General features: G+C 37.0%; 1 protein-coding gene across 1 annotated transcript in view; it reads right to left on the reverse strand.

Annotated features, from left to right (window-relative positions):
* The window catches only part of LOC112046155 (atrophin-1-like), a 33,654-nt gene extending 22,148 nt beyond the window's left edge, over positions 1-11,506 (reverse strand). Inside the window, exon 1 of the mRNA XM_052890223.1 lies at positions 11,331-11,506. Within this exon, the coding sequence (XP_052746183.1) occupies positions 11,331-11,333 (3 nt within the window). The 5' untranslated portion in view covers positions 11,334-11,506. The remainder of the gene's footprint in view (positions 1-11,330) is intronic.
* Positions 11,507-12,849: the final 1,343 nt, after the last annotated feature.

Genomic DNA, 12,849 nt, shown 5'->3' on the forward strand with positions numbered 1-12,849 from the left:
ATGCTTAATATTTGGAACATTGAGGATCTGGAACCTTGAAACCTATTAGGTACATTAGGAAGGCACCACAGTTCAATCTTCATAGTGGGCTACTATTTACCTGTGGTAGAAGTACATGCCAAAGATTTTATGCTGATAGATATGTCACTAGCGCGTTGACACTGAGACGAACAATGGTGGCTAATTATTGTTTTAATTCCATTAAGTCGCATTTAAAGTTATTTTAACAAATTATTAAAATATTGTATACAATGTCGAGTTGTATGTTCAGGAAGTAAAAAGTATATATACACAAATATGTAATGCACATAAACACAATTTTTTGCGCTTAGTGGAGTCGCAAGATTCAAATCACTTTTTGTGGTGATTTGTATGCACGTAACATATCTAATAGTATAAAATCGTTGGTAAAAGCTGACAAAGCCTTTGTAAAAGAGGCGTCGTAGGCTTCATTAACTATGGGTCAATTAATAGCGTGATCCAACCAACCACTAGCGCCATCTAGTTTCACTAATCAAAACTAATGTGTAATGTGTAAGACCCAGTCTCACCGGGGTACATATCGGCATCTCCGGAAACCTGATTGCCGACTTCCGTTGATGACGGAACTGCAGACAAACTTTCTAGACAGGTATGAGTTGCTCGAGGCTTTATATATATGTATATATACATATGTGACGTAAGCACGTTGTAAGCGGGCTTCATGTCAACATAAAGCTTTTAACGTTGTTTCGTCGTTATCAACCCATATGCTCACTGCTGAGCTCGAGTCTCCTCTCAGAACGAGAGGGGTTAGGTTAGTCCACCACGCTGGCCCAATGCGGATTGACAGACTTCACACACGCAGAGAATTAAGAAAGGTTAAAGTGCAGGTTTCCTCACGATGTTTTCCTTCACCGTTTGAGACACGTGATATTTGATTTCTTAAAATACACACAACTGAAAAGTTGGAGGTGCATGCCCCGGACCGGATTCGAACCTACACCCTCCGGAATAGGAGGCAGAGGTCATATCCACTGGGCTATCACGTCTTTTTTTAACGTTGTTTATTCAAAAGAATTTAAAATTCACAGTTGTTAAAATTTTATTAAAATAGCTGACGCCGCGCGGTTTCGCTCGCGTGGTTCCCATTCCCGTAAGAATACGGGGATAATATATAGCCTATAGCCTTCCTCGTTAAATGGGCTATCTAACACTGAAAGAATTCAAGCAAACACACAAACAAACTTTTCAGCTTTATAATATTAATATAGATACCTTATAATTTAATAGAAGAAGTCAATGAGCCTAAAGCACTCAGGGATAGTTTAGCTTCCAAACAGTGAAAGTAATCAGTAGTTTCAGAGCCTATCCAATGCAAACAAACAAACAAATCTTTCCTCTTTATAATATTAGTATAGACTAGTGGCTCTTCAATCCAGCCCTTACAGTAGTATCGCTGTAAAAATGCAGTAACTTCTCCCGTTTTCCCAACATTTCCCTTCACTGCTCTGCTCCTATTGATCGTAGCGTGATGAAAAGTATACTATAACCTGTCCAGGAGTATGGAGAATATTTGTACCAAGTTACGTTAAAATCCGTCCAGTAGTTTTCGTTTCTACACCAAACATACAGACAGACAGACAAAAATTTTAATGATTGCATTTTTGGTATCAGTATCGATCACTAATCACCCCTGATAGTTATTTTGGAAATATATTTCATGTACAGAATTGAAATCTCTACAGATTTATCTATACTAATATTTTAAAGCTGAAGAGTTTGTTTGATTGAACGCGCTAATCTCAGAAACTACTAATCCGATTTGAAAAATTCTTCCAGTGTTAGATAGCCCATTTATCGAGGAAGGCTATAGGTTATATATTATCCATATACTCCTACGGGAACGGGAACCACGCGGGTAAACCTGCGCGGCGTTAGCTAGTTATAAATATAGATAGATTAAGTAAAGTCGTCGTCACCATTCGGTGACAATGACCGGATTGGAGGTTGTTACTCACCGCGACGAAGCGTGAAGATAATTCACCTCACATTTCGACATTACGAAATGCCTCAAGGTACCGCGCGTTTACAATCATTAACAAACCATCGGCCCATGTTGAGCACGAGTCTCCTATCAGAATGAGAGGGATTAGTCCACCATGCTGGCCCAATGCGGATTGGCAGACTTCACACACGCAGAAAATTGAGAAAATTCACAGGTATGCAGATTTCCTCAAGAAGTTTTTCCTGTACCAATTGAGACACGTGATATTTAATTTCTTAAAATGCACTTGCATGCCCCGGGCCGGATTCGAATCTACGTCCTCTGTATCGAAGGCAGAGGTCATATCCACTGGGCTATCATGGCTTAAACATTCAAGAAAATAATAGTAAAAGTTTGACGGCTTCCGTGGCGCAGTGGTATGCGCGGTGGATTTACAAGACGGAGGTTCTGGGTTCGATCCCCGGCTGGGCAGATTAAGGTTTTCTTAATTGGTCCAGGTCTGGCTGGTGGGAGGCTACGGCCGTGGCTAGTTACCACCCTACCGACAAAGACGTCAAGCGATTTAACGTTCCGGTGCGATGCCGTGTAGAAACCAAAAGGGGTGTGGATTTTCATCCTCCTTTTAACAAGTTAGACAGCTTCCATCTTAGACTGCATCATTACTTACCATCAGGTGAGATTGTAGTCAAGGGCTAACTTGTAAAAAAAAATACGCATACGTATATTTTCTAAATTCGGTCAAATCTGACGTCATAATATCTCTAAAGAGAAAAGACGAACACGAGTTATAGAAAGTGATATTGGTAGGAAAGTTATATTAATATATCGCTTCGTGAATGCTATCTAATGGAAAGTCATCACGCTACGACCGTGACCGAAGTTTGACCGATTTTTGGTAATTTATCTGACTACGAAAGCCTAGCTTTTTGTAAGCAAGTAAAGAGCTTCAACGTCTTCAAACTCAAAAGGCTGACGTGTAAGAACCATCCCTCCCGTTAACATTTGAGTGCCCAAGCAACCGGTGCTCAGGGCTCCAGAGTGAGGAACCTCCTCACAATACGCGCCGTCTCAAGAGTCACTGCCTTCTGTATCCGACTCTTGATCCAACAGTTAAGCGAAAGCTTCTTAAGGTGTTGGTCGAAGCTTTTCGCTATAAGACCATTGACTGAAACAACTATCGGAACAATAATAGTTGACTCAACATTCCACATAAAGGTAATCAGGTGAGCAAGGTCCAAGTATTTCGATACTTTCTCCTTTTCTGCTTTAACCATATTATCGTCATGTGGAACTATGAACAACTATTGCACGACTGACCGATCGACTAGCACTATATCAGGTCTATTGGCTACAATATACCTGTCAGTGATAATCGTTATAAATAATACAAAAGAGGACGATTACGATTTCGTCCGCGTGGAATTCATAATCATAAAGCCTTAAAGAATCATTAGGTTTTAGGAACCTGTATTGAAGAAGGAACCAAAGTCACTGATGTAACTCAACGAGTCATGAAGTCGAAGTGGCAATGGGCAGGCCACATTCGAAGAGCCGTTGGACGTTGGGGTCCCAAGGTGCTGGGTGACCCCGCATTGGAAAGCGCAGTGTTGGTCGACCCCCCACCAGGTGGACTGAGGACATCAAGCGGGTTGCAGGGAGCCTGGATGCTGGCGGCTCGAGATAGTTGTGATTGGAAGTCCATGCAAGAGGCTTGTGTTCAGCAGTAGACTCAGACTAAATACATAAGGACTAGTATCACGCCCAAATTCACGAACAAAATTTTCTGCCATTTTCTAAGGAAAATGAGCTAAGATTTCATACATATCTTATACTAACAAGCAGTTATGGTTCGTTTTTTACACCATTTAACTACACAAAAAGGTATTTTTACGGAGGTTTTTAACCGACGGACACGATTGTAAACTATGAAACATCGATTCTATAGAGACAGTGTTTATAATCGCATAAGATCGTCGATCATATCCTTTGACAGAAAAATAATGTCTTGCGAGGCAGGTCTTTATCTAATTAGTCTGAGGCAGTAGATGATGATAATAATGATGATGAAGGAATATTCTGTTATGTGCATTTTTAGTAGTATTTGTAAGTAAGTCTGTCTGTCTGTGTGTTGCCTTTTCACGACTAAACGGCTGAACCGATCAAGATGAATTTTGGTATAATGGTAAATGGGACTTTGGAGCAAAACATAGGGTACTTTTTGACCTTAAAATAAAAAGAGAAGCGGGTGAAATAGGGGTTGAAAGATTGTATAGAAAGTCCTTCACTTTAGAGTTACAGTTTTAAAAATTTGTTCATTTATCATGAAAAATATACGAAATATAATGTGATTCAAGAATTTTTCAAATTCAACCCTTAAAGTGGTGAATTAGGGGTTGAAAGTTTATAGTGATTTCCACGCGTACGAAGTCGCGGGCGTTTGGTAGTATTAAATAAACAAAGCAACAAAGGATGGTGTTGCGAAATAACTATATTTGGAAAGGTGTCTGCGGACTTCCGCATAAAAAAATACTTATAAGCAAAGTAAAAGTAATGTATTCACAATTACGACATACTTTGTATATAGTTATTATAATTGTTACGTAAAGTAATTGAGTCATTTTTAGAGCTCTGTAGGTCAACAAGAATCCTTTTCATTTAAATTATTCGTATGCGCGGTGGATCCTGGGTTCTGGGTCCTGGGTCCTGGGTTCGTTCCCCGGTTGGGTCGATTGAGGTTTTCTTAATTGGTCCAGGTCTGGCTGGTGGCAGGAATTAGCCGTGGCTAATTACCGGCAAGGAAGCCAAGCCATTTAGCGTTCCGGTACGATGTCGTGTAGAAACCGAAAGGGGTGTGGATTTTCATCCTCCTAACAAGTTAGCCCGCTTCTATCTTAAACTGCATCATCACTTACCATCAGGTGAGATAAAAAAAAAGTTTTGGCTGATGGGAGGCTTCGGCCGTGGCTAGTTACCCTACCGGCGAAGACGTACCGCCGTGAGATTGTACTCAAGGGCTAACTTAAGAACAAAAAAAGAGCCCTTGACCGCAATCTCACCTGATGGTAAGTGATGATGCAGCCTAAGATGGCAGCAGCCCCTGCTCTATACCCATGACGGTATTTATGCGGCATCGTACCGGAACGCTAAATCGCTTGGTGGTACGCATTTAGTAAAAATAATGAAAAAGTACTTTTACCTTGCAGTTTCTTTAATTAAAAACCATGATTTATAATATTAAAACCGAAAGTAAAACCATTTCTATCTCTGTATTAAGGTAATGAGATATACACCAGGAAAATTGTGAGTGAAAGCAATTAGATCGGTTTAAAGACAAATATCGGACTTTAGTTTGATGTGCTATTTATTGTTTACTGTAAATTCAGGTTCACGTGAAGTAAAAAAATGGCTGTGAATTAAGCAATTATTAAGTTTTTAAAATAAACAATTTTTAATTTAGAATTGGTATGTTTCGGATCCTTCAATCACCTAGGTACTATGCAGAATTAATATTGTTAAGGTATATTGAATTTGGAATGCATTTTATATTAAACTACCCCTACCCTACCCCTACTCTACCCTACCCTATCCGTAAAAAAAAAGTATAAAAAAAAAGTAAAAAGTATCCTATGTCATTCTCCTGGCTCTAAACTACCTCCCTACCAATTTTCAGCTAACTGCTAAATCGGTTCAGCCGTTCTTGAGTTATAAGTGGAGTAACTAACACGATTTTCTTTTATATATATAGATTTGGCAGCAGTGATCTGAAAAATAACAAAAATGGAACTGGGCAAGACATAACAAGAAGACCAAACGACAAATGGAGTAGTATAGCAACATCGTGGTACCCAAGGGATGAAAAAAGAAAAAGGCAGATGGAAATACGATCTAATTTCCTTCGAAGGTACATTCTGGACCCGCGCAACAATAAATAGGAAGGGCCCTTTGCCCAGCTGTGGGATGAACTATAACTTGTAGTACCTATATACGAAATTTTAGATTGTTGGCCTAATTAAATAATAGTAGATTGTTATACAAGGGGCTAAAAAGACCCATTATATACGAGGTATTTTTTGGCCGCCTAAATAGAAACCGAGTTTATAATGGGTTTAGCCCCACGTGTTACACTCTGCTTTTCATTACGATTGCGAGAAAATAAAATAGTTTAGTACAATATTCAGTGATTTATTTTAATTGAAAAAAATCAAGTGTTCAATTCACGCCAATTGTTTTTTTAAATTCTCGCTTTTTAATTTTATTTTTCTTTTATATAAGCAAAAGGCAAAGGTATTACACCGTAAAGGATGTCCCATGTCTTCAAATCTCACTGTATTCGCAACACAATTAAAATTAAATAAAAAAATTAACGCATTCCATAGACAATAACGCTGCATTTAATTCCAATTTAATGTTTTTTATTCATTTTTCTAAACAATCAGGGCCTTACCTATAATGATTCTATTTTCGAATAAAACCTCCTCCGTTTTACAGTAGGCTAGTACTTGGCTAGTACTCGTAACAGACAAGAATTTAAAAAAACAAAATTAATTTAGCCCCTAGAGGCTGAAATGCTTGTTTAGCCCCGCTGTGGAGTGGTAATATGACAGTGTTTTCGAGCAAGAGTAGTCAAAAATAATATTGTAACCTGTTGGTTATCGTATTTAGGTTATAGGTACCTATGGTAGCATAGCATTCATAAACTGAGATATATATCAGGCTATATAAATAAATAGCTATGTAAATCTATCAAGCTATCACATCTGCTGCAAAGCCATTAACACAATTAACTGCGCAAGTTGTAATTAATTTCGCAGCGAATGTTCGGCGAAAGTCGATTTCCAAATAACATGGTTATTATGTACATATGTTATGATCAACTGGCCTATTCACTATTTTGTTCTTTATTATCAACCTACTAGCGGACGTCCGGAACCATGGATTTTTCCGGGATAAAAAGTAGTCTATGTGTTAATCAGGGCTATAGTATATCTCAATACCAAATTTCAGCTAATTCGGTTCAGTAGTCGAGGCGTGAAAGAGTAACAAACATTCATATCATCAAAATCATCAGTTTTCTCAAATATCGGAAAACCATGGATTTTTTCGGGATAAAAAGTAGCCTATGTGTTAACCCAGAGTAAAATCTATTTCCATTCCAAATTTCAGCTAAATCGCTTCAGTAGTAGCGGCGTTATAGAGTAACAAACATCCAAACGCGAAAGTTTGTATGGATGTTTGGATGTACCAAACATCCATACAAACTTTCGCATTTATAATATTAGTAGGTTTATAATATTAAAATAAATAATGTATCAATTGAGAAATGTCATTTATCTACTGTATGATAACCACCAGTAAGCACCGGATGACATTTGTTACATAGAATCTCAATCTCGTATATGTCAACTAGCATACGTCAAAGATAGTTAGCCTGCTGCACACGTTTCTTAATAATAATTGATAACGATGCTTGAAGGCCATTGGATCAGCTTCCACCTTCACACAGGAAGTAAAACTATAAGAAATTGTAATTGTTATCAATTGTAAATTATAATACTGTATGATTTTTTTAAGAGCAACTGTTGAGTTTCTTGCCGGTATCTTCTCAGCAGAACCTGCCTTCCGAACCGGTGGTAGAATCTTTACAAATAGTCAACTGACGTTTCAAACGTGCTTGTAAACTGAGCCTACTTGAAATAAATGATATTTTTATAATGAACATTGTTATCACAGAATAAACGTTGCTTGTACCTGAAGTGAAGGTTCTGACAGACTTTAGCATTCACTTGTAATGAGCATTCATTCGAATGTTACAACACAGAAAAATACGAGAACATTTTAGCGAGCAGATTAGGGATGATGACAGTTTTTTAAATTGTATATAAATTAAGAGTATGCTAATAGTAAAGCAATTTTGTAAAAGTAACAGGGTATCTGCGATCATTACTTTCGGAGCTACGGGGATTTAAAGTGTCAGATTTGCGGCGCTGCCGCGGATCCCTGAATAACGCCCCATACAAAATGGTACGAATTAATGACGTCGTAGGTAAATAATGATCGTTAGATCGGCGTTTAAACAAAATTACTAACATTTTTGTGCGTTGTTTATAGTTCACATATTAAAAAATGTCACATTTAATGTAAGGAAGTTAAAACTGTATGTAAGGACGCTAAAACATAAAAATCAATATATTCAAACCTAGTCATCATCCCCTTTGCTTGAGCGTTCGCTAGAATATAATAATCTACATATTAATTATTATCAAGCTTCGCTTTGACTTATGTGCACTTCTTCCCTATCCCTACTCTACATTACTCTACCCCTACCATACCCTACCCCTTGACTCTTAAACGTTTGTATGGGAAATAGAAAAGGGTTGTTTTTATGGTTTTCCCGGCAATTATTCTAATTTTTCTCACCTTTTAAACCTTCCCTATACCTCCACGAACATTTGAAGACCAAGATAAGATAAATCCGTTCAGCCGTTTTCGAGTTTTAGCGAGACTAACGAAATTCATTTATATATATATAGATTAATTTACAATTATCATTATATATATTAATTAACCGACCACCTGTATGCATATATCTGCAAATAAATAAATTGATTGATTGATTGAAAAAAAAAGAATTCTCACGATGTTCTTAGCAATATTTGGCTCTATGCTTGGCTCGACTTGTTGTTCTGTTCAACAAATATAAAAATGGCGAATGATCGATGTTCTGTTACAAGGTAATGCTCAAGTCTATCAGAACCTTCTGTATTCTGTGGTTTGGCCTTGACTTTGTCGTTGATTGACGTCGATTATTCACTGACCATGGTCGGATTATATCAATTTGCAATCAATGGTTGTTCATCAAATTTCGTCGTCTAATAATCATCATTATATCAGCCGATGGAGTCCACTGCAGGACATAGGCCTTTTGTAGGCACTTCCAAACATCACGATCCTGAGCCGCCTGCATCCAGCGAATGTCAGCGACTCGCTTGATGTCGTCAGTCCACCTGGTGGGGGGTCGACTGATGATTCATTATCATCAGTCGACCCCCCATCATTGGACTCATTGTCCTTAAATACCTAAGTCCATGTAGTGTTTAAAGTTGTTAATTATTATTGATGAATGCAAGGACCAGGACGTGGTATGTTTATTTATCTGTTTGTTCCACTTTCTTTGCAAAGCTAACCTGTGTGAGTAATTAGCGATTTCTACACAGTTACAAGTTTAAACACTTTTTTTTTAATCTACATATCCGGTTGTATACCCTTTAACAGTTCCGTCTTACTTTGCAATTGTATGGGGTAAAGTTTGTGTGTTTGTTTGTTTTTTAAAATAATTTCTGTAAATATTTAACATTATAGTAGACGTGGGTTGTACACCCATTGTAAATATTATTTACTGAAGACATGGCTGTAAGGTGTAATACCTTTGCCTTTTCCCCATTAGAAAGAATGAAAAAAAATAATAATCTTTGGTCGTTTTGTTAAGAAATATTTTTTATGTGATCATGAGGAATGACCTAGACTTAGTTAAAGGGTGAGGAGGATAGGTAGGAAAACTTTTTATGACCTTTTTTCATATGAAAGTTGAATATTTAGCAAGCCAAATCTGCGATTCATATATTATGAATCGCAGATTTGGCTACAAAAACCAACGACTACAAAATATAGTTATGAGAACAGACAACATAAGACAAGATTTTTATAAGATACCTACTAGCAGACTCCGCGCGGTTTCACCCGTGTAGTTCCCGTTCCCGTAGAAATACGGGGATAATATATAGCCTATAGCCTTCCTCGATAAATAGGCTATCTAAGACTGAAAGAATTTTTCAAATCGGACCAGTAGGTAGTTCATGAGATTAGCGCGTTCAAACAAACTCTTCAGCATTAGTATAGATTTATATACATTTCATCTTAATAATAATTCCGACATTTTTAGACTAATTTAGCCTACAAATAAATGTTTAAAATAAAAAAAAAACTATTTAAGTCGAACCACCAATTTTTCTTCTCAACCTATAGGTTACTGCGGGTATGAAAGTCGGCAAATACATATTTCTGTTTGAGGAAAGTTGTCTAACTAGTCGCTATGTTAATTTTTACACAACCGAGTGAAAGTGAAGTCTTCTTCACTTACAATGAATATACAATTAACTATTCTTAACTCAAAATAGTGGGAACTGATCCATTTTTAAGGTTCCGCAGTCAACAGGGAACCCTTATTTTGCCATTTTTATTTAGTTACTAGGAGAACGCTCGCAACTTCGTCTGCCCTTAGACATCTTTAATCCAGCCCTTACAGTAGTATCGCTGTAAAAATGGAGTAACTTCTCCCGTTTTCCCAACATTTCCCTTCACTGCTCCGCTCCTATTGATCGTAGCGTGATGAAAAGTATACTATAACATGCCCAGGAGTATGAAGAGTAATTGTACCAAGTTTCGTTAAAATCTGTCCAGTAGTTTTTGTTTCTATACCGAACATACAGACAGTAAGACAGACAAAAATTATACTGATTGCATTTTTGGCATCAGTATCGATCACTAATCACCCCCTGATAGTTATTTTGGAAATATATTTCATGTACAAAATTGACCTCTTTACAGATTTATTATAAGTATAGATTTATGACCAGTCCCAGTGCTTTATATGGGTATTTAGATACTTATAAGCGTATTCGGAAACACCCAAATCAACTTGCAAGGAACCTAATGATGAAGAAACCATTTTTTTTTATTATACTTTACAAGTTAGCCCTTGACTACAGTCTCACCGGAGCGCTAAATCACTTGCGGTCTTTGCCGGTAACTAGCCACGGCCGAAGCCTCCCACCAGCCAGCCTGGACCAATTAAGAAAATCTCAATCGGTCGGGGATTGAACCTAAAATCAAAAATTTCTCAACGTGCCCTGACCATCAACCAACTTTATGTCTGGACTTTAATCGAAAATTCATAAACAAAAGTAAGTTTTTTTGTCAGGCCCAAGGACTCGACCACGACTATGATACTACGTCATAATACAACTTGGTTCATATTACAAATAACATATTTTGATTGTGGAAATTGTAGTGTCAAATATTGCCACAAAAACCCGCCATCCCACTCAGGAGGAGAGTGGTGAGTCAAAGCCAAGTGTACAGTTTACTATTAATCTGTGCTTAAATCTTTATAGAGTCATGCTTGAGCAGTAAGGTTATTATGATGGAATTTATTACAATAATAAAAAAAAATATTTAACTATTTAAAAAAAATATGAATTTTTCTTTTATGCTGAAAATTACTTTTACGTAAATATTATAATTAATTTAAAAATAATTATAACATACACTGTAAAAAAAAACTCACCATTATTCAGGTAGCCCGAAAAAACAAGAATCCACTTCAAAAAAAAAAGTCACCACACAAATTAAGTCATAGATCACTGTACCACAGACTAAACACTGTCACAATAATTTTTTAAATTTCTTTTTTTTTATTTTTTTTTTAAGTGCAAAGCTCGCGAGAGATGAAGCCTAACTGAGTGACAAGATCTGAAGAAAGCTGGGTTGCAACTTCCTATGACTTCAAAATTGTAGGCCATTCTCTCATCGCAACACAAATGAAAATCAACCCTATTCCATTAACATAGAGTCTATATTTCTATAGAAAAATTCAAGACAGTGTGTATAGTTGTGGAACAAAGAAAATACTACTTTTATTTGAAAGGGACTGAGTTTAATTTCGTTTGGCAAATTCTTTACATTCGTTGATGAAAGCTGTGGACTTTAAAAATATGTACGTAAAGGTTATATTGTAAAATGGCGGCAAAAAACAGGATATTAAATAAGATTATTTTCTCTTATATTTGTCTTTTTTTATGGGCGTGGTTCGGAATTTGGCAAAACATTTGAATAATCGCCAAAGAAAGCGACAGTTTTGTAAATTTTGAGTGTATTTCAATAATTTATTGAATACGAATTACATATGGATGAAATAGAATGGTATAATTTCACTTTTTTTATTGTTTTAGCAAGTTTTGTGGATGTCCGCTTTCCGTTTTCTAATGTCCTGTATAATTTTAAAGAGGATAAGGAAAAATTATAAATGTAATATCCTGATTCCTAATTCTGGGATTTGACTGAGTTCCTGTAATTTACGACAGTCTGTAGCGTGCACTAGTGTTTGACTAGAGTAGGCATTTAAAAGCCGTGATAGCCCAGATATAACAGCCTCTGATTCCGGAGTGTGTGGGTTGGAATCCGGTCCGAGGCAAGCACTTCCAACTTTTCAGTTTTGTGCATTTTAAGAAGTTAAATATGTCTCAAAAGGTGAAGGAAAACATCGTGAGGAAACCTGCATACCAGAGAATTTTCTTAATTCTCTGCGTGTGTGAAGTCTGCCAATCCGCATTGGGCCAGCGTGGTGGACTATTGGCCTAACCCCTCTCATACTGAGAGGAGACTCTAGCTCAACAGTGAGCCGAATGTGGGTTAACAATGAATGAATAATTAATGAGGCACTTTTTTGACTAGAGTAGGCACATTTTTATTAGATTAGCCATTTTATGTACAAATTGGAAAAAATCCTTTTCAATACAGTCACGATGTTTTTCCTTCACCGTTTGAGACACGTGATATTTAATTCCATAAAATGCACACAACTGATAAGTTGGTGTTGCATGCCCTGGACCGAATTCGAACCCACACCCTCCGAAATCAGAGACAGAGGTCATATCCACTGGGCTATCACGGCTCTGATACTTAATGAAAAGTCCTATCAAAACATTTTTTAGATTTTTGAACCGACTTCCAAAAAGGAGGAGGTTCTACGTTCGGCTGTATGTATGTTTTTTTTTTTTTTTTTTATGTATGTCCAGCGATAATTC

This window comes from Bicyclus anynana, chromosome 27 (assembly GCF_947172395.1).
Source record: "Bicyclus anynana chromosome 27, ilBicAnyn1.1, whole genome shotgun sequence".
NCBI classification, from domain to species: Eukaryota; Metazoa; Arthropoda; class Insecta; order Lepidoptera; family Nymphalidae; genus Bicyclus; species Bicyclus anynana.